Consider the following 25,600-nt stretch of genomic DNA (forward strand, 5'->3'; position numbering starts at 1 on the left):
ATGCTGATAAAATTGTAAAGAGAAATTCATATTTATATGTGAAATGCACCAATTACATTTTTTTTCATTCTGACTTTATACAGGTAGTCCTCGACTTACAACCATTCATTTAATGATTGAAGTTACAACAGCACTGAAAAAAGTGATTATGACTCTTTCACACTTACTAGTGTTGCAGCATACCCATGGTCACATGATCAAAATTCCTGCACTTGACTATTGGCATGTATTTATGAGGGTTGCAGTGTCCCAGGGTCATGTGTTCACCTTTTGTGACCTTTTATCAAGCTAAGTCATTGCGGATGCCAGATTCATTCAACAACTTGGCAAGAAAGATCGTAAAATGGGGCAAAACTCACTTAACAACTATCTTGCTTAGCCATAGAAATTTGGGGCTCAATTGTGGTTGTAAGTTGAAAACTACCTGTAGTGGGAATGGAGTATCCTCCTTACTTGTAAAGTTTAGCTTTGATACAAAATACCTGGGAACCTCTTTCACCATTTTAGACGTAGAGCCTATTATGAACCGTGGTGGTGCAGTGGTTAGAATGCAGTACTGCAGGCTACTTCTGCTGACTGCAATTTGGTGGTTCGAATCTCACTAGGCTCAAGGTTGACTCAGCCTTCCATCCTTCCAAGGTCAGTAAAATGAGGACCCAGATTGTTGGGGGCACTATGCCTTAGAGAGGGCTATAAAAGCACTGAGAAGCTGTATATAAATCTAAGTGTTATTGCTATTATAGCCTAAGCTAGAAAGTGTGTTTTTTACCTATTTTCACTTTAGTATTCATTGGTGAATTCCAGATGAATGCTTTTTATTATTATTATTATTATTATTATTATTATTATTATTATTATTATTATTATTATTATATACTTTAAAACTGTTTTATTATTTTATTGTATATTTTATATTTTGTAAATCACTTTGAGAGGGTTTTATGTAGGAACTAGTATAAAATACATTTATTTCTACTAGTAATAATGTTCCTGAATGTTATTAATTCCTTGAATAAAAATAAAAACAGCCATAGATCATTTCTTAAGCTTAGAGCTAAGATGTGATTGTTGCGCTAAGTAGTACTTTGGAAGGTACTTATATTGCAGAAAAAAAGGATAAAGAGCATTTATATAAGGCTGCATGAGGCAAGTACTTAAAATGATTTGGAAGCATTTCAGGAGTAATTTTTAGCTTTAGTCTATGACTTTGGAGGCCTGGGCTTGTATGAGACCATAATGTGGAAGGAGTCTCTTGTAGTCCAACTGTGGGGAAAGCATTGCAGTTTTTCCATGCTAGTGTGTTATGAAACTACAGATTAACCCAGAGCCTATGAGGGAACTCGTGTATGCAGTGCAAAAGAAACCAGATCTTTGTTTATACATAACTAGTAATGATATTGTTGAAATGGAAGGATGAGTGCAAAAGATGCCAGAAGTTAATCATTTTTTCACTTTTGTCTTCTTAAAATAGCATTTTTCTTGATTGAAAACTCATTTTAGTGTCTTAGTATACTCTTTTCTACTATAATTAGAAATTAGTGCATTATTACGGGAGCTTCCCGATACTCCCGGGTTACACCTCTCCTGCGCGAGCTGCACTGGTTGCCAGTGGTCCTTCGGATCCGCTTCAAGGTGCTGGTTCTCACCTATAAGGCCCTTCATGGCATGGGCCCGGGGTACTTGCAGGATCACCTCCTATCGGCCTCCCACCGCCCAGTGCGCTCACATAGGGCTGCCCTCCTACGGGTGCCGTCAGCCAGACAATGTCAGCTGACGGCGCCCAGGATGAGGACGTTCTCTGTGGCTGCACCGACCCTCTGGAATGAGTTACCCACCGGGCTCCGGACGGCCCCTGATCTTCGTTCTTTCTGCAAAGACCTGAAGACATGGCTTTTTAAGCAAATTGTCTGATTCTGTTTTGGGAGGTTTAATTAATTGTGGGATTTTAATTGAATCTTTTAATCTTATTTATTATTGCTGTTTTATTGTGATTTTATTGTTGTGAGCTGCCCCGAGTTCTTCGGGAGAAGGGCGGCATATAAATTTTAATAAAATAAACAAAATAAAATAAAAATAAATTATTTCTGGAGAAGACACCAAATTTTGGAAGACAAAGTGGTTTATATCAAGTCATAAATAATTAAGATAATAATTAACATGTATTTTCTCATTTGATTGGGGTGTCCACGTGGACAGAAAGCATTTCTAATGATTAATACGTGAATGTGTTAAGTTGCAGACCCCAGCCTCTTTTGCACAGAGTGTTCAGGAATTAACAATTGCTCTCCAGAGGACTGGTGATCCAGCTAATTTGACCCGGCTTCGACCCCATCTTGAACTTCTTGCAAATATTGATCCCAGTCCAGGTAAATTTGGATGGATGGATGGGCGGATGGGCAGGTGGGCAGGCAGACAACAGTTTTTATATCATCTTAAGACTAATATAGAGAGCTCTGGTGGCTCAGCAGACTAAAGCACTGTTATTAACATCCACTTACATCTGCTGCCTGCAATTACTGCAAGTTCAAATCTCACCAGGCTCAAGGTTGACTCAGCCTTCCATCCTTTCTAAGGTAGGTAAAATGAGGACCCGGATTATGGGGGCAATAAACTGACTTTGTATAAATATACAAAAGTATGAAGGCTATTGCTTAACGCATTGTAAGCCGCCCTGATTCTCCGGAGAAGGGCGGCATATAAATCAAATTAAATACTCTAATCTTAAAAAACACATAAACATATATTTAGGAAAGTAAAAATCTCATGACAATTTCAAAGATCATGTTATTTTATGATATATTTATCTTATTGTTTTATGTCTGTAGTGTATTCTATTTTTGACAGAAAAGTCCAGTGCAGAAATATAACAAAAACATTCTAACATAAATCACCATGTAAAACCAACTAAGTTTATTTTGAAAAAGAAAGTAAATAAATAGTCAGAGGATCCTGTTCTTGTCATAAAAGAAACTAATTTGTTTTTCAAAATCAAATCTTAATTCTTGTATATCATTACATCCTTGTAAATGTCTTCTATTTTCCATGTCATTAAAAAAATGAATGGTTTTTATGATGAAAGATTTTTTTGTTCCATAAAATTTCCCATTGCTGAGAAAAATTCAGGTTTTTTTTTCTTCTAAACACTGTAGATGCTCCACCACCCACATGGGAACAGCTTGAGAATGGATTAGTTGCTGTACGGACTGTGGTACATGGACTGGTTGATTACATCCAGAATCACAGCAAAAAAGGAGCAGATCAGCAACAGGTATAGTGAATAGCCGGGGTCCCCAACCCCTGATCTACAGTCTGGTGCCGGGCTGCAGCCTGTTTGGAACCGGGCCATGGAAGTGGTGGGCAAGCACAGCTGCATTTGTGAAAATGTTGCGAAACCATCCCCTTCCCTCACCACCACCGCCAGTCCACCAAACAGGAAAGGTTGGAGACCACTGGTATATAGTGCAGAGCTTGGGAAAGGTGCACCTAGACCAGGGGTGTCAAACTCGATTTCATTGAGGGCTACATCAGGGTTGTGTTTGATCTCGGACAGCTGGGGGTATGTGGACAGGGGTGGACGTTTGACACAGGCTCAAGATGCATTTTTCCCCTTCTTTCTTTCCACAGTTCTTTACTATAACCATTTTCCTATCTCTTCTACCAGATATTACTGGCAAACATTTATTACTTATTCTTCATACTCCACTAAACTTTTTATTTCTAAATTTATACCCTATTGTTTAATAGTAAATTGCTTTTCCAGGCAGAAAAGCTATTTATACTATTGTATTTTTATTATTCAACTAATAATAAAAATACAATAGCATAAATAACATGATAATACAAGATCTAACAGCAGAGGTAAATTTCCAGGGTAGTAAATAGAACTGGTGTCAATTATAGATTGTTGATTATAGATTAAATGGACCTATAGTATGTAAAATCTGGCATTAAACTGTAGTATTAACATAGGATGTTGCTTGTTTTCTATCCAGATCAGGCACTTACTTGAGGCCACATAATTATAATCCAGTCCAATGCAGTCCTTCAGCAGCACTGTGTAGCCCGCTTTTGGCCTCCCCGGCCTCCCACAGCACTCTACCGGCCAAAAACGGGCCACCCAGAGGCCCCTCGCAGCCCGTTTTGGCTGGCAGAGGCACTGCAGGCTGGTCCTTTAATATTTCCAGACCAGCCCTGTCTTGAGTTTGACCTAAACAAAGGGCTCCTTTCTGAACTAAAACAGAATAAACAGTTGTCTTTCAAATTATATGTAAGATAACAAATTGCCCCAAGGGATAATAGATTTTAGGCATTCTTTGAAGCCAAGATCAGTCAATCTTAGTTTTCTGTGAGGTTAGTGTACTATATTATTACTTATCCCTATCTACAATATTCACACTATTAAATGATATGATTAAGTTTTCTTTTTTAAATAACCTACTGTATCAATACATAAAGGATGAACTTGCTCATGTTTATATGAACAGAACTGGTATTTTATTATCTATATGCTATGATTTTGATGACAATTATAGTCATAAAACCTAGTCACTCATGTCATTTTTAACAAAGGTATCTTTCTGTATTTTTTCTTCAGATTTTTTTCTGCTTATCTTGGATAATTATTTTCCAAATAATCTTTTGTGTTCTTTTATCTAATTTAGCCACCTCAGCACAGCAAGTACAAGACATATATGTGTCGAGATATGAAGCAGAGAAGAGAATGCCCCCGTGGGGCCAGCTGCACATTTGCACACTCACAGGAAGAACTAGAAAAGTAAGTTCCATGTCATTGTTCTACTTCTACCTTAAATATTATATATGAGCTTAAAGTCGGAATCATTCAGTTCAATCCTCAGAGGATCAGAATAGTAAAACCTTTGATCATTCAAACAAAAACTGGGAAACAGCAGTTTATAAGTCATACAGTAGCATTTTATTAATAATTTATTCATCTGGATGTATCAACCATAGAGATTTTTTAAAATTTTAATTAGAAATTGCTGTTACTACAAGGGGGAAAAAAGTACATTTTTAAAGTTGACCTTTAGATACAAGAATTGGTAAATATTACTATGATTGTATTCTTTTAGAAGACATTTAAGAAATTATAAAAATAATTGAACTTCTGTTTTAATTATTAAAATATTATTAAAGAGGAATTTATTTCACGAATGAAGGCAAATATATGGGTCTCAAGATAATGTTGCAGGATCCAATCTGAGTCCATCACTAGGATCAGAGTTTTAGTCTTCCGAGCTTTCGGACTCATGCTGGATCCCATCCTCCGGAAATGTCTCTCTCATCAGAATGTGTGCTTTAGGTTATTCTAGGCATAGTATTTATGTGATGCCTGGTTGTGTGTGACTTTTTAGTTGTTGATTGTGGTGTTGATGGCCGGTTATTAAGTCGTTGGCTATTTTCTTGTACTTCCAAGTCCTCAGCTCCTAAGAACCTGATAAACTGGCGGTAAATCAGCACTCCTATTTACTGAAAGGGGCCCATTTCCCAGGCTTCAATCGTTTCTCTGATTATTCAGGAAGTCAAGGACTGGATCCTTAATTTATTTCACTTGGGCTGAGCAATGAAATATTCAGCATCTTTACATTTGAGGATGAACTGATAAGAGGAATGTGAGTTGGGAAGAGATGTTTTTGAGCAAGTGTAGTCTTTCTTAAAAGCAACTACAAAAAATTATCTTCTTGCCCACTTTGATCAGTTTTGGATTTTTACTTAATCATCTTGTGTTTTACAATTTGTGAACATATGATTTTATTTTATTTCCTATCTCTGTTTTTAATGTTTTATCTTATGACATGATTCTGATTGTATTTGTTGATAATTTTAAAAAAATACAAGATGAGATAAGGTCTCAAGTTGTGTTTCATCTTCATTTATCGTAGGATTTCCTATTTAGAAGTAATACAGTTGAAAAAAATTGGCAATAATTAATAACCCAAAAGTTTGGAATCCTGGTGAATAGCTCAGTGAAAAAAATGATCTAGTGCAGGGGTCCCCAAACCCCCAGGCTGCAGCCCACTAGTGGGCCGTGAGCCATTAGAAACTGGGCCTCAGATGTGGCAGGCAAGTGTGTGCACTCCATGTGCGCAAAAAGCAGGCACATGTGCCCGCCGCCTACACAAACGGAGCTGTGCGAGCACGCTTACTGGCCACTCACATGGAACCATCCCTCCCCACCACTGGTCTGCAAAGCTGGAAAGGTTGGGTAACTGTGAGCTAGTGGATCATTAGGAAAGAATTACTGCAAATAAGTTGTGATATGGCCATACTTGAAGGCTGAGTTAAAAGATGTGCAGTTGACATGTGGGAAATTTTGTGTTACATTACTGTTTTTTACTCTGAACTAAAATTCCAAGATAAGCATAAATTAGCTGCTAGCCCACCTGCTAGCATTCAAATCCTTTTAGTCTTTTGTAATTCATCTCTCTCTTAATCCTTTCAGAAACATACAAAATCATCTTCATCTTATTAATGAATGTTAATTCATCTTAATAATGTTAATATTGGAACCTAATGTTTTTCCTTGCTTTTGTTCCATCGTCTATCACCCTGATGGCAAACCTATGGCATGCGTGCCAGAAGTGGCACACAGAGCCTCTCTGTGGGCACGCGTGCCATCGCCAGCTGCTCTTCTGGGTTCCAGTGCTCTGGTGTGCGCGCACACTCCAGTTTTGGCACTCAGTGCCGAAAAGGTTAACCATCATGGTCTATCATCTCTATTGTTCCGCTGCCAAAGAAGTTCTCTATCAATAACCTCAACAATTACAGACCAGTGGCACTCACTCCTATCATCATGAAGTGCTTTCAGAAACTGGTCTGTCAGCACATCATTTCTGGTCTTCTGCATACATTTGATAAATAGCAGTTTGCATACAGAACAAATGGATGCTATAGCCATCACTCTTCACACTGCTCTGACTCATCTGGAACAGCGGGGCGGGGCTATGTGAGGATGCTTTTTGTAGATTTTAGCTCTGCATTTAACACAATTCTTCCACATAGACTAGTGTCTAATTTTATGGATCTTGGGCTTTCTTATTCTTATGCCTTTGTATTATGCATTTCCTGTCTGGCCACTCTCAGAAGGTCGGATTAAGTAATCATATCTCCTCAGCCCTTATTCTTAACACTGGTACATCACAGGGTTGCGTGTTGAGTCCCTTACTCTATACTCTTTATGTACATGACTGCATTCCCATTCATGCCAGTAATACTATTAATAAATTTGCAGATGATATAACAGTGGTAGGACTCATCCGGGGGGGATGAGTCTGCCTATCAAGATGAGGTGGACCGGTTGCTTTCGTGGTGTGGAGACAATAACTTGGTCCTTAACACCAGTAAGACCAAGGAGTTTATATTGGACTATAGGAGGAATAGATCGGACATTCAGCCCTTGGTTATCAATGGAGATCAGTGGAGCAAGTGGCAAGTTTTAAGTTTCTGGGTATCTATTTAAGTATCTTGGAGCCTGGGGAGGGTGAAAATGCCCTCCCTCTCCCCCTTGGAGGTCCACAACAGCCCATTTCCTGACTTCCGGTGGGCCCAGCAGACCCATTTTTTGCCCTCCCCACACTCCAGAAGCTTTCCTGGAGCCTGGTGAGGCCAAAAACAGCCTCCCCCCACCCCGTCCGGAGGCCAAAAATGCCCTCCCAAAGTCTCTGCACAAGCCCTGTACTCACCTGGCATCCAAAATGGGCCATGTAGAGACTCCTGGGAGGGGAGGGGTGGCATGGGCGGAGCCAGCTGAAAATCAGCTGGCCAGTGCGCTGGAGCTGAGCTAGGGCAACAGCTTGCGTGCCCACAGATATGACTCCACGTGCTACCTGTGGCATACATGCCATAGGTTCACCATCACGGGTCTTTGACTTCTTGGGGTGGCTGGGGCTTCATACCATGCCACACTGCTGGGGCACCTGAGGCTTCCCGGGTGGCTTTGCAGTGCACTGAGGTTCAGGGGTTTCTTGCAGTCCCTAAGCCACAGTGTGACAAGCAGCCCCAGAAGCCTGCAGTTTTGAGGTTGCTGCCCTCAAGGCAAGTTGTAGGGCAGCCAAAGATGCAGATGGGGGGGGGGGGATATTGAGAGGAGGCAGTCCCTTACCTTAGAAGAACTAAGGCTTGGGACGGGGAGGGATCAAACTCAGAATGGCTTGACTTGGGATGGGTCCTCAGCTAACAATTGGTGAAGGTCAATTAATCATGGGAACGTGGAGTGCTGGGTTTGCTATTGCTAAGTGATGCAGTCATGTGATGCCATGTTTTACAACCACATTGTATAGCAATAGAAATTCCAATCCCAATTATCATTGTAATTCAAGGGTTACTTGTATTATCTAGTTGTATGCAATCCACATGTATTCATAATATTTGTAAATATTGGGCCTGAATTAAAATGCATCCTGTTGCAACTGTAACAATTCTGTTTTGTTGATTGATTACCATATTTTTTTTCTTGAAGATTTCGCAAGATGAACAAACGTCTAGTTCCTCGAAGACCTTTGAGTGCCTCCTTGGGTCAACTAAATGAAGTGGGCCTGCCCGCAGCAGCTATTATCTCAGATGAAGCAACAGTGGACCTACCCAATAGAAAACCCTCTACCTTGCCAAATGGGATTGTTTCACCAGGCAGTACAGTGACACAACTTATCTCTCGTGGAACTGACTCCAGTTATGACTCAGTCATGAAACCTGGGAAGATGGACCACCATAGTAGCAGTGCCCCTGGATCACCTCCTGATTTGTATGCTTCTATATTGTTTATTTCTTAGAATTTGACAATATAAATTAGCTTGCAAAAGAGTAATCCACACATGCTTCCACATGCCAAAATTGTATGTACTCAAAATATAGAGTATATACTTCTGCACTGATTCCTCCTGGCAGCCTGTATATAACTTGATATGTACAACTTTTTCTATCTGTAAGTCATTTTTTTCAGAATCAAAGCCTAGGGCAGAGTTTCCCAACTTTTCCAGCTTTGCGGACCGCAGGGTGGGGGAGAGGATCATTCCCTGCAAGTGGCCAGCAAACGCACACACTGCTCACACAAATGGAGCATGGGTGCACGTGTTCGCCTGCCGTTTCCACAGCCCAGTTGCAAAGAGCTCACAGCCCAGTAGTGGGCCATGGCCCAGAGCTTGGGGACCTCTGGCCTAGGAGATCAACCTATATTCAACATATAAAAGCTCCTTAAACTTGAATTTGTTACCTGTTCATGTCATTCAGATCCTGCCAATAATGCGGAAGTAATTTGCAATTGTTTTCTTTCAAAATACTTTTTTACTTTTTTACTTTTTTAAAACTTCCCAATTTGACCAACCACTATAATATTTCTTTGAAAAATTGACTGTGCCAGCTTTCCTTAATTTCCAAACCTAGTCACGGTCAAGCGTTGCTGCTGTTGAGATTTTCTGCTTACATTGGATAAGAAAACAAATAGTAATTTTGTAAGGTTGCTGCTGTAATAGTTAAGGCGCCAGGCTAGAAAGCAAGAAGTCATGAGTTCAAATCCTGCCTTAGCCATGAAAGCCAGCTGGGTAATCTTGAGCCAGTTCTCTCAGGCCAATCCACCTCACAGGGTTGTTTTTGTGGGTAAATAGTAGGAAAAAGATGTGTTGGATATGCTTGCCACATTATTTGTAAAAGTAATAAAGGTGGGACATAATCAAATAAATAAAAATGAAGTGGGATTCTTACAAAAAACATCTGATATTAGAAAAAGCGCATAGGGTTTCCTGCAACGAGGAACATAAGGGTGGGATGCTTAAATTAGTGGCAGAATACAACAGAAGAGCATGTGTTTGGAAGCAGATGATCCAGAGGTCATTTCCCAGATGTAGGGCTGTTAGAAATCCTCTCTCAAATCATTGAAAACTGCTGCTTGTCACTGTCAATCACCGTTAGCAATATTTGAGAGTGAAATCCTTCTAAGTTTCCCACAAGTAAATGGGAGCACACAGCAACAATAAAACAATATCTATACTAAGTTGTAATTGCTTCATCTTTGTGTTTGTCTAATCTAGGCTGGAACCTGTTTCCAAGAGCTCTCACCCAGTGCCCTCCCGAGGACCTACAGACTTGCCTCCAATTTCAGTAGGCAAGCAGCTCCAAATAGTTCCCCGAGGCTCCCAGTTGTACCCAGCTCAGCAAACTGATGTTTTCTATCCAGATCCTCGAGGAACAGCTCCCCCATTTGAGCCTCCACCCTATCAAGCAGGTAAATCCCATCTACATGAAATTTGGTCTTGAAATAAAATGTGTTTTTCCCTTTTTGTGGTTGAATAGTAAATATCGATTAAATTCTATCATCAGAATATGATGCTTTCCATCATCTTTTAGGACAGATATCGTTTGCAAAAATAAATGCATGTCCTCAAATGTAAATGGGGAAAAAAATTAACTGACATTTTAATTCATGCAAACTCTGATTCTCTGAAGTAGTTAAAACAATGGACTAAATATTGTTCTAAATCTTGTTTCATATATTTAGGTGTATATTATCCTCCAGCTCAATCACTACAGTGTATGTCTCGATTCGTCCGACCTCCATCATCTATTCCTGAACCAGGTCCTCCTTTTGTAGAACAACATTATGCACCCTATCTTCAAGATCGCATCATGAACTCACAATACAGCGCACAGCCACAGCAATACCCTCCAATGAGTCAACCTGTATATCCTCCCCATTATGACAGCAGACGTGTGTATCCTGCTGCACAGCCATACCAACGGGAAGATATTATCCGAGGAAGTCCTGTTCCGATTGAAATTTCTCCACCTGCTATATCACCATATGTACCTGAAACAAGAGACAGATATCAACAAGTGGAGGGCTACTATCCAGTTGGACCACATCTGAATCAGATTAGACCTTCATATCATAGAGTATGATACATTTTTTAATTTTATGATTATGGTAAAAGTAATGTGCCGTTTTAGTTTTAATTTAATTTAGTTTTAAAGCAATTGTGTGCTGTCCCATTTTATGGGTAGCTTCATTAAGGCCCCTAAATTAACCAAGCAAGTTAACTCAGCAATGTATATTCTGAGTTTAGATTTAAAAATCTATCAAAGTATAAATGTTTCAAGAAAAGCCAAGATGTGCACATTTCACAAATGCAAATTTAAATTTATCTTTGTTTTTTATAATTAATTTTGCTTCTGAAAAGAATGAGGGAGGTTCAAGGCATTGAAAACCTATAATTGATTGTTGTAAATCAAGAAATGGGACAGAATTGCATTTCTTTTCCATCTCAAATTCCAGAACAGAATTTCAGTTTGCAGGAAGACCAGAATTTATTCTGTAATGACCTAAGGCAGTGTTCCAGGTTGGCAGCCATGGGTGGGTGGGCGCAGGGTGGAAAGGTGATGGTTTTGTGTGAGCGACAGGTGCTTGCCCACTGGTTCCCACCACTCACATGAGTGGGGCTGCAAGTGCCAGTGCCCATTGCTCACGTGATTTAGATTGTGTGCGCATGCCGGCCTACCACTCATGCCTGGTTGCAAATAGGCCTTGTCCCGGTAGTGGTTGGAGACCCCTGGCCTAAGGAATAGCCTAAGTAAGTACTTCTATCTTTTATTTTGTTAGAGGATTTTTCTTTAAGCTTTGCTTTGCTGAAACCATTCATTCACAGATACACAAACCAACACAGATAGATAATATTTCTGATGTGTAGCAATGAATAAGAACAACTATAGAGTGGTTGGCATATGTTGTTTTGATACATTCCAGAGTTTAGAGAGGCAAAGTGACTGGGTATCTCTGAGAGGCCAATGTGAGTTTTAAATATCTGGATAGCCAGTAAATGGCAGAATATAAATTGCAACCCAGGTTACTGTGTTTTAATTTCTGCAGACAATGAACTGCTATGGTTTCTTACCTTCTTCAAAGCAACACTGAGTAGATTATAAACATCTATTATAGATTATTAATATTTATGCTTTCTGATTGTATAAGTGTTAATGAAACAAGATTGCTTCTTATATGTGTGGCTTTGGTGACCTTTTGTTCACTAAGTATAATTGGGTGAACACTATAGTCAAATGTTCATGGAAAACCAGTATCAATGATTAGAAAGTACATTAATACATTTAGCAATATAACTTAACAGATTATCAGATTCCACACCTGGAAATGTATCATTTGGGTTAAAGTAGCTTTCCATTCCTTCAGTCACCAAAATTTGCTATGTTTTCATTTAAAAAAAATTAAAACTTAAATATAAAATGTGATATTAAAATCTTACATTAATTAATTAATTAATTAATTAATTAATTAATTTTATTTATTTTATCATATTTGTATACCGCCCTACTCCCAAAGGACTCAGGGTGGTGAACAGCCAAGATAAAATACAAAGACATACAAAAGTTAAAAAACTATTAAAAACAGATTAAATAATTTAGGCTCAAAAAACAAATTTAAGACATCCAATTTATCTAAAAACATTTAAAACCCAATTTAAAAGGGAGAGTTAGGCGAGACCAGCCTGTTGGAATAAAAACGTTTTTTTTGTGGAAAATAAAATAAAATAAAATAGTAAGGTAGCATTCCTAATTTTCTCCAAAATGCTGTTGAGCAGAAATGTTTGCCTTATGAAATTGATAATGACTCAACAGATGTTAATGAATCTAAGAAGGGAGGTTTACTAAGAAACTTGTATTGAAATAATTTTGCTGCTTTGCTAAAGTATCTTATAACTTTGGGATTGTTGACTTAAGTTCATTTGTAGACTACAGGAATCTTCATATCTGCCTTTTTTTTTAACCTTCAGGAGCCTTATAGTCGGGCTCCCCCTCAGCCACACCCTAGTTTAGATGAATTGCATCGAAGGCGAAAGGAGATTATGGCTCAGCTGGAAGAAAGGAAGGTCATCTCCCCACCACCATTTGCATCATCACCAACCCTGCCTCATTCTTTACACACTGATGAGGTAAGCATATGTATAAAACAATTTAGTAGCGAATATGACACGTGGTTTAAAAAAATATGGGAAATTTGTCCTAAAGAGAGAAATGTAGATGACCTGTTTGAAGAATATTCTGCCATGATCTAAATCCCATTATACAAACCAACTATCTTAAGGGAAAAGTTGAATCAGGTGTTCCAATCACTGAGATGATAATCAGACACTGAGTTTGAGGGGCTCTTCCCTTTAAAATATTGATGGCAGGCACCATCAGTCTGCATTTCATGATTCATGGTTGTGGAAATGAATGTTGTCCCATTCAAAACAAATTTCTGCAGACCTCAGAAAAAGAATTATCAGTATTCATAAGGCAGGTAACCCAACTGCCAAAGACTTTTGACTCATCAGTTCACACTCAGAAAGATAGTGTAGAAATAAGGAGAGTACATTCTAACAATCCTAATTCAAATCATGAAACAATGGCAATAAAGTACATTTTGTTTAATCATAATCTCTTCTTCTCTAAATAGGATGTCAGGGTAGTGAACTGTAGTATAGTGTGGTGTAGACCATTTTGAAGGTCACGGTACTCTAAAATTACAGATTCAAGTAATCCTTGGGTTACAACCCCTCATTCAACAACCATTCAAAGTTACAAATGTGCTGAACAAGGGGGACTTACGACCTGTTCAAGAAGTTGCAGCTATCACAACGGCCTCATGATCAAAATAATTGTGATCTGGGCATTTTAATGCCTGGCTCATGATTATGACATTGCAGTGAGCCACAGTCATATGATTGCCATTTACGACCTTCCTTGCCATCTTCCCACAACCATTGCTAATGGGAAAGCTGGCAGGGAAGGTTAGAAGTTGCTCAAGTAAGTCTCCCCTGTCATTTTTCTCCTCACGGTGGAGAAAAATAGAGTACAAGAGCCCAGAGATTAGGAATTAGTTTTAAAAGTATGAGAAATTCCAAACCTTATAAGTTGTCTCAAATGTTTAATAAATGTTTTTACCTGCAATTAGTCTAGACAAAGTAATTCCAAATGACAGCATAATGCTTCCTTTCTTTCACTGACATGAGTGGGCTTTGTTTTTATGCAGTACTTGGATGAAGACCTGAAAGTAGCAGGCAAATATAAAGGAAATGATTACAGCCAGTACTCTCCCTGGTCGTGTGACACTATTGGCTCCTACATTGGAACCAAAGATGCAAAACCCAAAGACATTGTGGCAGTGGGTCTTGTGGAGATGGTGGTAAGCATGCTGAAAAAAACCAGTGAGGTACTCTTGGTAATTGGTAAATTGCCAGATGACCAGGTTATACAAAGGTTTCCAATAGAGATTCTCCAGACTTTTGTAGCTGATATGGCATGGTCATGAAAGGACATGGTCATAAGTCAAAAAGTAATACGATTGCACCATTTGGTTATCGTAGTTCTGGCAGTCCCAGTTGCCATTGTGTGGGTTGTTAAGCAAGGACCTCAAATATCTGAGACTTCCAACTTCCTGCTGGCTTCCCCATTGATTTTGCTTGTTCCAGTCTTTCTTTCTCCTAATTGTATGTCTGTAGCTGAGTTAGAATTTATCTCTTTCCACTCCTTGTTTATAATTTCATATAAAGTAAAATTGAGGAGAAAACTTTGAAATCATGAAGTATGGATAATTTTTTCTCCAGCTATGCTCCACTCATATAAAGTTATACATTATAAATTTCCCCCAAAGTCCATAATGGCCTGGTAATACAATATTTTTTGAGAGAAAGAAATAATGTTCCATGGATAATTGGATCTACCTCCAAAGGCCTTTGCTTGATTTGTACATTTATACTACTAAATATTTAGCCTGCAAAGAATAGTCTGAATGCTATTAATATTATTTGCTTACAAGTTTGAAAAATTACTGTTGTGCAAGCCTCTTTCTCCAATCAGGCCACCTCCCACCATAATTGTGATATGGAAACATCTGAGAAATATGTCAGCTAAAAAGGAGAAGCTTGCTTGTAATTCTGATCATTTAATTTGTCACTCCAGAATGTGGACAGCAAGGGAATGCGAGATCAACGTTTGGATTTACAAAGGAGAGCAGCAGAGACTGGTGATGATGATCTTATTCCCTTTGGAGATAGGCCTACAGTATCAAGGTTTGGTGCCATCTCACGTACCTCCAAAGCAATGTACCAGAATCCAGGCCCCATGCAAGCCATGACAGTTCAAGGGGCTTCTGCAAAACCAGTCAGTGTTTCAGGTATAAAGCTTTATTTTCTTGGGGCGGGGGAGGGGGTGTTGTAGTAGCTTTGAATCAGTATGTGGCTTGGTTATGGAAACGGGTTAGCAGGTGATATTAAAACCAAAAGAAAGCTGAAATAACACTGGCTTCCCATGAATAGGGGAATACAAGTAGTCCTCAACTTATAACTGATTGTTTAATGAGTACTCAAAGTTAAAGCACTTCCGACCATCATAAAAGGTCACTCTGCCCCCCCCCCTCCAAAGTTACGTGACCCTTTCACTGGCGAAGATGGCAGTGAAATTTGCAAGCAGAAGAGAAATACCTCAGCAAGCTTTAGGAATGGACCTCAGATCTTTAGAATTTGAGGTTCATTCTTTCAGTGCACTAAGAGTTTCCCTTCCTCACACAGAAGAGAGGGGAAATTCCTTGGTAGGCTTCAGGAACAGACCTCAAATCTTGAAGATTTGCTAGCTTCCTAGGGTTGTCATTCTGAAGGCCCAAAAGATTTCTAACCATCAGGACAATGGCACTTGTTAGTTTTCTACCCTAGCCTAGGAAGGGTAGAAAACACAATCATTCTTGCAATCATTTGGAAGGCCTGTTCTCCAAATTGTGCATTTTGGAGAAGGAACATTCCCATTATTGCAATAATGGGGCCCACTTGCAGGATGGCAAGACGTGGCCTCAGAAGGATGGCCACGCCTTGAATTGGCTGGTTGCTCCTGCAGTTGCAGGAAAAAGCAAAAAGTAAGTGGATGGGGGGGGGCAAACATCCCAGATGTGATGAGGCACTCCACTTAATGGCCCCCAAAAAATCACTTAACAACCACAACTATTAGTTTTAAATAGAAATAATGAAAAGCTGAGCAGTATCCTTTTATGGAACTTATCAGAACAATCGTAGTAGGAATGGAGCCAGTTGTTGAGCAGGTTTACAAATGAAACACTAAAGTTGCAAGATTCTTTTGCTAAAGGAAATCTCAGCTGAGATCCACTAGTTAAATTTAGAGTTACATAGAGAGAGATAAAATCTAGAAACAAAAAATCATGTTACTACCTTGTATGTTGCTAAGGAAAATTGATGGAGAAATCAGCCAAGATGGCTTCATTCTTCATAGAGGGGTAGTGTAGTCACAGACTGGTCCATGCAGTTTTGAGATATGCATGTTCAGATCTATTTGCTGTGAACTATAGCTGTTTAAAAGAGGAGGAAAATATGACCTATTAAAATTGTGGCAAACATCAAAAAAACCTGTTTGTTTTACATCAAATTTTAAAATATTACATTAATATTTTAAAAAGAGAGAGAATATGTATAAAAATAAATGGTGACTCATAGTGATCTGTTGTAAATGCAGTCTTTACAAGGTTGCACAGAAGGCTGATTTGGAAATTGAATTAATTATTAGGTTTCTATTACAATAATTGTAATGAATAATTTTTATACAGGATTTTTCTGTTCTTTATAGATTACAGCCCATATGGAACACACAGTGCATGGGGAGGTTCACCATACTCACCCCATCAAAATGTACCTTCTCAGGGACGGCTTGGTGACAGGTAGGGGATTTGAACTTGCACATGCTATACATGTTTTAAGTTTTCTCAATTAAACTGAGAAGCAAGAACAACAACAACAAAAACTTTTTCCCCTTCCAAACAATTATCTATCCAAAAAGGGAGAGATTATCTATGACAGACATTGCTAACCATGGGAAATCTTTGCCATCATCTGAGAGAGAACAGCAGCTTCGTCTTGAACTGCAGCAGTTAAACCATCAGATAAGTCAGCAGACACGAGGACTTGAGGTATGTATTCTTAGCTCTGTACTTTTTCTTAGAAAGAACTAGAGAAATGAAAAAGAGAGGGAGGCAGAGCAGTGTAAATAGATTTTTATATTGCATTCAAACGATGCCATAGAATTTCAGAATGAAGAACTCGCCACTGTTCAGTCATTTTGAATGTGATTTTAAAATGACAGTATTAAGGGAGAAATGGCTGGTACCATTGAATTCTGTATTCATTTGCATATAATATTTGTTCTTCTCCTATCCTCCCACACATATTCACAGACTTGAGATCCATAAATCTTATGTAATGAAAATCAGTATTATTGCTCTCTATTTTACTTCTCTTCATTTTTATAGTGTTCTTTGTGTTTTTTTTCCTTAATAGCAGACCAGATGATAGCTATACATAATTTATTGAGAGCTTATGAAAAAGGTTTATTTCTCAGGTTGAAAATTTAAATTTATGATAGTATAATGGACAGGAGTGTTGACTATAACCTATATTTATCCCAGAATATCTGTGTTTTCGCAAAAAGACAACATGAGGTAGCTTATGGTGAATTACTTTACTAATGAGCACCTTGAATTGTACCTGCAAGCCAACTAGTAGCCTGTGGAGCAGTGAATATCAATGCACATACCACAACATAGCCATTATTGCCCAGGTTGCTGCATTCTGAACCAACTGTAGCTTCTGGGAGGTCTTCAAGGGCATCCCTGTGTAGAATGCATTGCGGTCATCTACTTACAAAGTGTCTAGGTCCTGAGTGCCCATCTGGTGACCTTCAATTCTTGTGTTGCTGTTGAAGACAACACAAGTTGTGCTTAATTTGTGCATGCTGTGTTTGCTGGTGCTTAATGGAGGAGTATTGGATGGCTTAAAAATACCCACCTTGATATTAGTCTTCTTTATTATCATTAAACTTTTACTTTTTAAAATATATTTTAATTCATCGTATAAAAAAAGGAGAGAGTATACAATAATATTATAGCTCTAATGTACTAATCAAAATTAATCTTATATATGCATTAATGTCATATACAGAATAGAATAGAATGGGCTGGAAAGGACTTGGAGGTCTTCTAGTTCAGCCCCCTGCTCAAGCAGGAGAGCCTATACCATTTCAGATAAGTGACTGTCTAGACCAGGGGTGTCAAACTCAAGGCCCAGGAGTCAGATCCGGGCCGCAGGTGTTTAGATCTGGCCCGTGGTGCCGCCCTGGAAAAAGGAAAGGACCCACCCACGGTGCCTCTGCCAGTGAAAACAGCCCTCCCGAGCTCTGTTTTTGCTGGCAGAGGATTGCAGGAGGTTGTTGCAGCCGAAAACAGCTCGGGAGCCTGTTTTCGTTGGCAGAACGCTCGGGCCACCACAGGCACCCCCAACATGAGTGACATCAAGCTGGCCATGCCCACCCTGGCCCCCTGAGGTCAAACACAACCCTGATGCAGCCCTCAATGAAATCAAGTTTGACATCCCTGGTCTAGACTCTTCTTAAAAAGAGTCTGATGGAGCGCCCACGATTTCTGGAGGCAAGCTGTTCCATTGGTTAATTGTCCTCACTGTTAGGAAGTTTCTCTTTAATTCCAGGTTGCTTCTCTCCTTGATTAGTTTCCAAGCATTGTTTCTTGTCCTGCCCTCTGGTGCTTTGGAGAATAATTTGACCCCCTCTTCTTTGTGGCAGCCACTCAAATATAGTTAAGTCGCTAACATTTTAATCAATTTATTTGTTATAAGAGCATTATTTATTTATTTATTTATTATATTTCCTATTTCTTTATTGCCCATCTTCCTCAATTAAACATATTGGCATCTCTAGTATACTGCAATAGTTATTTCTTTAAGGCTTCAATCTTCAGTTTCTTTCTCCTGTCATTTGTTATAATAGACTGCAGTTTGTTTATCATTCTGATTGATTGATTACCCCAGACCTCTGTCTTGTCAATTGCAACCTATAAATACTAAAACTTGTATATAGGTATTCCTAAACTTACAACCATAATTGAGCCTGGTATTATGGTCATAAATCATGGCAGTTACTAAGTGAGTCACCACATGACCATGATCGATTTATAGCAGCAATCATTAAGCAAATCTGTGGACATTTTTTTGCTTGAAAACAGCTGAAAACCAAAAATTCTGGCCAGATGAGTGCAAGACGCTGCAAATGGCTGTAAATGCAAGCCAGTGGCCAAGTGCCCAAAATGCAGTCATGAGATCATGAGGCCGGCTTCAGAACTTTGAAAATGAATACTAAGCAGCTCTGGGGCAGTCTGTCATAATTTCGAATTGTTGCTAAATGACTGGTCATTAAGCAAGGAGTACTATATGCAAGTTAGATTTTCTAGCAGTGGTGTAATCAGGATTATCAACAATAAAAATTTTATTCAAATATAGAAAAAGGTAAAATTTTGTAGCTCATTATAGAGTTGATAGAAATACTATATTAGAGTACTGATATTTTTAATGATTAAAAAGTGCATATTATCATCATCTTATTTTTCAAACTATTGCAGTTCATTTTTATGAAGAATGAAATCAGTGAATCTTCCAAGACAAAATTAATTAACAGTAACATAAAATATTAAAACAAAATGGTCTTCCCCTAGATAGAAGACTTCCCTCCCGATATTCTAGAATATTTAATTTATTTAATTTAATGAACCATTTTCTAGCAATATTTATAAATATTTTAAAAATTACACTCTACACAGGTTCTACAAAGGATTGCCTGGCTATTTTTATTTTTGGATTCTCCAGAATTCTCAATTTACCATGTTAATGACATTTAAATAGTATGATGTACACTAGTATGCCTTACTGTACAATAATTATTATCCATTAGATATCAATACTATCTATGTATTAGACAGTCCTATGCTGTCTTCCAGATCAGATTTTCCAGACAGACATTTTAAAATTATATATTATATTAGAGTTCCCCAACCTTTCTGGCTTTACGGACTGATGGGGTGGGTGGGGAATATAGAGGGGATGGTTCTGCACGAGCAGCTGTACTGCATGCACAGCTCCATTTGCATGAGTGGCATGTATGTGTGCCTGCCGCTCACAAACGAAGCATCAAAAGAATTCCAAAATTCACCAGGAAATTCCTCTAAAATAAAAAGTATGGTTTTATAAAACTTAGAAGTGTACATACTTTAGCCACTAGATTTCTAATTTAAGTTTGTCTTCATCTGTTTTATCTTAATGTGTTGTAATTTTGAGCAGTATTGTCTTATGTGTCTATAAGAGCAGCATAGAAAGTATAAATAAATCAGCCATTTTTTTTTTATAATGAAGAATGTTGGGCATTAGAAGCCAAGCAATATTCCTGCATTTTGGCCTGATTCCCATATCTGCATGGTATATTTTGTGCGCTCAGTTGTGTATGTGCTTGGCTTTGTGCATTTAGGCGGTTAGTAACAGGCTGCTGTTGCAGAGGGAAGCGACCCCTTTGGCAGGCCAACCACAGCCCCCACCGCCACCTCCTAAGTGGCCTGGAATGATCTCAAGTGAACAGCTGAGCTTGGAGCTGCACCAGGTGGAGAGGGAAATCGGGAAGAGAACCCGGGAACTAAGCATGGTGAGTGTTTCATAAGGTGGGCAGAGAAGCTGCTGCTGCTACTGCTGCTGCTGCTGTTTGGAGAGTTGCAGTGTTAACTGCACTCACCATTTCTGAACAAGAGTCATTTATTTTGAATATTCAGAGCTAGTAGTTTATAGGTTTTTGTTTTTCTACAAATTTAATTTTGCAAGCTACCTCAGTTGAAAGTATGCAAGCACTCAAATTTACAGCAAATAATCCATCCTCTTAAGCATCTGTTATGTTACAATCTGCACACAATACTTTTTAAATGGCATTTGAAAAGGGGATGGTGATTTTTCCAGCCCATGGTGATAGACCTCCTTGGTCTCTGCTGCTTGCACATGTGTTGGAAAGCTTTCTAGCCTGATAAAATAAAACAGCTTGGTCTAGGATTATGTTCCTTTGTTTGTAGCTTTTGTGTGAGTATGTAGAGCTTGGCTTGGTGCTTCATAATTTCTTCCCACTCGTAAAGCAAACTTACAGTACATTGTGAACCATGGATTTGTCTTTCCTTTCCCAAGGAGAGCCAGTCTTCATTGGATGTGAAAAACAAAGCAAATGCTAGTAAACAGACTGAAAATGGACAGCAAGGCAAAGTACCACCTGAAGATCTTTCTCTAACATTCAGGTAATAGAATTATTTTTATTGGTAATTTAATTCAAACTTAAATATTACATAGGGTACAGTTATTTATATTTTATGTATTGACATTGTTTTACTTTATCTGCTAGTGTTTAAAAGTTTCAGTGTTTTCCGAATGGCAGTAGTCAGGACATACAACACATGTCTGACATTTCTCAATAGGTGTTTCTTTCAGTGATAGTGCTGGTTCCTTCCAAAGATATTCTCCAAATCATTGTTGGTAGTCAACCAGCACAGCAGTCTTAGAATATTATAATACTATTGACAGTGCAATCATCTAGAACTGACTTAACTTTTACAGAATTTCTAGATTGAACTAAAATAACTTGATACCACAGCAGAACATGCTCATTGTGCCAAGTTTGATAAACTCTGTTTTTGCAATGGTGGGAAGGCAATTAAAAAAAAAAAATCTTGAGGTAACAATGTGTCAAAGGTATATCAATCAATCAGTCTTTATTTCAGTCACAGTCCAGCAAATAAAACCATGAAAACAATAATAAACGACAAACAGAATAATATATTGCAATTAGCTGTGGATTAACAATGAGCAATTAGTTTGTCCAATTTTACATATATCACAGCAGAATTTGGCTACTTTCAGAGAAACTACTTCATACTGATCTGATAACAGTATTTGCCTGTAAAAAAAAGACCAGTATTTACTAGGTAAGGTATTATAAATTGAACCTGTGAGTCCTTATAAAAGATGCAGTATAGCAGGACGTGAGTTATAGTTTCAATGGCCCATGGTCCACAGGGGCAGAGTCTCAGCTCATATGGTATTTTTTTGTATCGGCCCTCCAAAACTGCTATGGGAAGCACATTGCAGCATGCTAAGGTTAATGGCATTCAGATTTTTGGGGTGGTTATTTGATATAAATATCTAGCTGCTTTAAATGGGGCACTTTGACTGCTTAAAAAATATTCTTGGAAAGAGCAGTCCAATCTTGTTGTATTTCCAGAACTTTAATAAATTGTTTAACTGCGCTAAGTGCACACTCATCTACATCTGTCAAAGATATAAACATTAGATTACCTTTGCCCAATTATTGCTTCTGTTCATGCTTACTAGGATAATGTGCTAGAGACAGAGTTCTAACAAAACTATCCTACTTATACTTGTGGAATGTCCCAGATGGTGATGGAGATGTCCAAGTACTGTAGGTGCAGCTTTCTGTGGTTAATGAAGAATGTGAATTTAAATAAGGAAACCCACAAACTGCAAGCAGAACCCTTTGAAAATGTATCTTCTACCTATAGATCATCTCAGTTTTGATGGTTTATTATTCTCCAGACAGAAAATCTTGTTTTATGGTCCAAACCACCAGGCCTGGAGGAAAAATTAGAAATTGGAGATTAGCAGTTTAGAATTAATCTGAAGATGGAGATTATAGACTGAGTGGATAAAGGTATTATGAACATTAGATTATTCCTAGCGGAGTGCAAAAATAATGAGATTTTGTAAAATATTACTAACGTTGGAGATTAATTTTTGCTTAGGGTTTAGTGTCATACTGATCCTGCTACATACTAATTCAGAGGGTCATCTGAAATAGCTTAATTATATCCAATGTCTTTTCTCGGTTAATCTTTTTTCTTTTTTTCCCTCCATCACTTCATTGTTCCTTTTCCTTTTTGACACTTATTACTCAACAGTGATCTTCCAAATGGATCTGCCCCAACCCAAGAAATTATAGGCCTTCTGTCAAACAAAACTACAGCTCTGAACTTGTCAGAGGACACCGACGCAGTAGCAGGTGACCAGGATACCCAGAGAACCGGAGCAACGCCCACCTCTGCTCCTTGAAGGAACAAAACTATCCCTCCACTTCTGTCGGGGGTCACCTTTTCCCATCCTTGGATTGATGAAAGACGCTGAGCAAAAGTCTTCAACAATAGCAAGTCTGAGACAATGTGCACAACACCACTACTAGGAACAAACCCTGCACATAGTTCACATTAACACATTTTTTAATTAAAAAATGAAAATTAGCAGTATCTGCAAACAACTCAAATTAAATTTGTTTTTGTTCTGTGAATGAACTTTATTTTAATAACTTTGGATGCCTTGAATGCCAGGGCTTTAAAAGAAACAGATATTATATATATATATATATATATATATATATGTACACACACACACAAACACACACATTTTACACACAGAGACACACATACTTTGATTAATTGTATGATCTAATGGGATAGGCTTTCTGTTTTATTTTGGTATTATTACATACCCAGTGTATCATTAACTTTTCTAGATGTTCATTCTCCCACCAGAACAAGCTCATTCACCATTTCTTTTTGTAGTTTCTAAAAATAAAAGAAGGAGTTGAGATGGAAGAGAAAACTCTAAATTGTCCCAAATCTGTATCTCTCTTACAGATACTGTTGTAACTTTTTGTTAATTTAAGATTGTGAAGGATTTACCATTGCATTAGAAATCAAACTTTTTTATTGGACACCGAAAGCTTCAAGGAGTAGCAATACTTATTCCATTTTAAAAGTGACTGGAAATGCATTCTTTATAAACTGGCTAAGAAGCATTGATTTGTGACATTTGTGACATAGAGCAGAAGTGTTTCATTTGCATAAGTAAGCTTAACCCCTCCCCCCCCAAAGAACTGGATTAAATCAGAATCTAGAAACTAGTATAAAATGTCTTCAGATGGGATAAAGGTGCAACGATTAGTGTAGTATCTTCTTTCACATGTCTGAGCTACAATTTCTGTATCATCCTATATCCTTGGAGGAGGCAGGCACATTAGATTCTCTGATGCAAGAGAATTTTGGAATCTGTCTGAGGTGCAAGGTGATAAATTCTATTTTATACATGATGGAAAACATAAAATTGGTTGTAACAATATTCTCCTTCCTGTTTATTTTGCATCCAAAGCTAATAATACCATGATTGGTCAGCATTATCTTTCATGACAAAACTGAATATTTGAAACTCAAGATTTTTGAGTTTAACAAAAAAATGGTTCCGAAAAAAAAATCATGTTAATTTCAGCAAGTCCATTACAGAAGCAGCAACCTTTCAAGTGTGTATGAAATGAAAAGACTTCTTAGCTCTGCAAATGCACATTCATTTATCACATTTCTTAAACTGCACAGATGTGATCATATATACGCATGCAAATTTGACTTTTGTCCTCCTCCTCTCCATTTTATTGGCATTAAGTAAGGTGCATATGTGGAAAATCTGGAAGAAAATTCTTGCATCCTTTCTCTGTAAATTACATTTTTAAATTTCAAAATGCACTGGCTATGTAATAAGTTGAAGCATTGCTTTGATCGGGTAAAAGCAAATGTTTATTAATCTTGTTCTAGATTACTTTTCTTCCCTTAAAATCCATTGAGGTTAAAACATCCTTTTATATCCATTTTATTCTTAAATAAAATATGTTGTGAGCATACAGGCCCCCTGTTGCCTACCAGTAGGAAGAGTCAAAATAGAGACATTTGCAAGTACTGATTATTTATTATAGTTACCTAGTCAAGGTGTTGCATTTTTACATTATTTTACAACCTGGCTGGCCAAAAAACTAATGCCCACATTGCCTTGGGATTTGAGCATTCATTTAAAGAAAAAACTAAAATATGTACATGTGTGTATGCTTACACATAAGTATATGCGTGCACATGTTCATTTTGTGTCTGTGTACATAGATATTTAAGGATATTTCCTCACGATTACCGCTATTTTAAAGCATCCAGGACTTGGAAGCACTCTGTGTGGTGTGTCTTTGTGTATGTATGTATGTGTATGTATATGTGTTCATATACGTAAAAACACACATACATACACACACTCCCTCTCTCTTTTAAAAGACATTTTAATTCTCTCTTCTTTGATTTATTTAATTCTGTATAAAGAACTTTCTCTTCTTTTCATACTACCACCCAGTCTTTCACTCTCTTAGAAGAAAGAGAAAGATAAACTTCGCTTTTCTTTAGGTTCTCACTTAATGTTCTTTATGTACTCTGTTATATCTTTCCTATCTTTCTTTCTGAAGTAAACTAATGTCATGGCATAATTAAAGAAAGTTTGCTTATATAAATTGTTTTTCTTGCCATGTCTCCAATATAAGAAGTCTTTTTAGTGAATCAGGCTCACTATTCCAATATAAGGCCATTCTTAAAGGTGTTCTCTTCCAAAGAAAATCCAACTTGGAATAACAGAAAAATTGGCTTCCATCTAGATATGCCAAGCAGACTTGTTTCCTACAGGAAATTTTCTGGCTAAAGAAAGGGAAGACTGAACATTTTTCATACATTTAACTATATATGTATCAGACATAAGTATGGAAGAGTTGGGATTGTAATTACAAAACCATCCCCTCTTACATTAATCCATTCTTTAGACCATTTATAGCACGTCTGTGCCTCTAGATATTGTATATGCATAGG

At 38.0% G+C, this 25,600-nt stretch overlaps 1 protein-coding gene across 2 annotated transcripts in view; it reads left to right on the forward strand.

The window, feature by feature from the left end:
* RC3H1 (ring finger and CCCH-type domains 1) overlaps positions 1 to 23,180 on the forward strand; it is a 61,079-nt gene extending 37,899 nt beyond the window's left edge. For both annotated transcript variants that reach the window (XM_034409759.3, XM_034409760.3), the window contains exons 7-20: positions 2,234 to 2,366; positions 3,150 to 3,268; positions 4,662 to 4,774; positions 8,477 to 8,758; positions 10,041 to 10,234; positions 10,508 to 10,902; positions 12,792 to 12,950; positions 14,033 to 14,185; positions 14,962 to 15,175; positions 16,630 to 16,720; positions 16,840 to 16,969; positions 20,365 to 20,535; positions 21,060 to 21,166; positions 22,841 to 23,180. In XM_034409759.3, coding sequence (XP_034265650.1) covers positions 2,234 to 2,366; positions 3,150 to 3,268; positions 4,662 to 4,774; positions 8,477 to 8,758; positions 10,041 to 10,234; positions 10,508 to 10,902; positions 12,792 to 12,950; positions 14,033 to 14,185; positions 14,962 to 15,175; positions 16,630 to 16,720; positions 16,840 to 16,969; positions 20,365 to 20,535; positions 21,060 to 21,166; positions 22,841 to 22,991 — 2,412 coding nt within the window. In that variant the 3' untranslated portion in view covers positions 22,992 to 23,180. The remainder of the gene's footprint in view (positions 1 to 2,233; positions 2,367 to 3,149; positions 3,269 to 4,661; positions 4,775 to 8,476; positions 8,759 to 10,040; positions 10,235 to 10,507; positions 10,903 to 12,791; positions 12,951 to 14,032; positions 14,186 to 14,961; positions 15,176 to 16,629; positions 16,721 to 16,839; positions 16,970 to 20,364; positions 20,536 to 21,059; positions 21,167 to 22,840) is intronic.
* The last annotated feature ends 2,420 nt before the right edge of the window (positions 23,181 to 25,600 follow it).

This window comes from Pantherophis guttatus, chromosome 3, assembly GCF_059756535.1.
Source record: "Pantherophis guttatus breed Tessera chromosome 3, ASM5975653v1, whole genome shotgun sequence".
Classification (NCBI taxonomy): Eukaryota; Metazoa; Chordata; class Lepidosauria; order Squamata; family Colubridae; genus Pantherophis; species Pantherophis guttatus.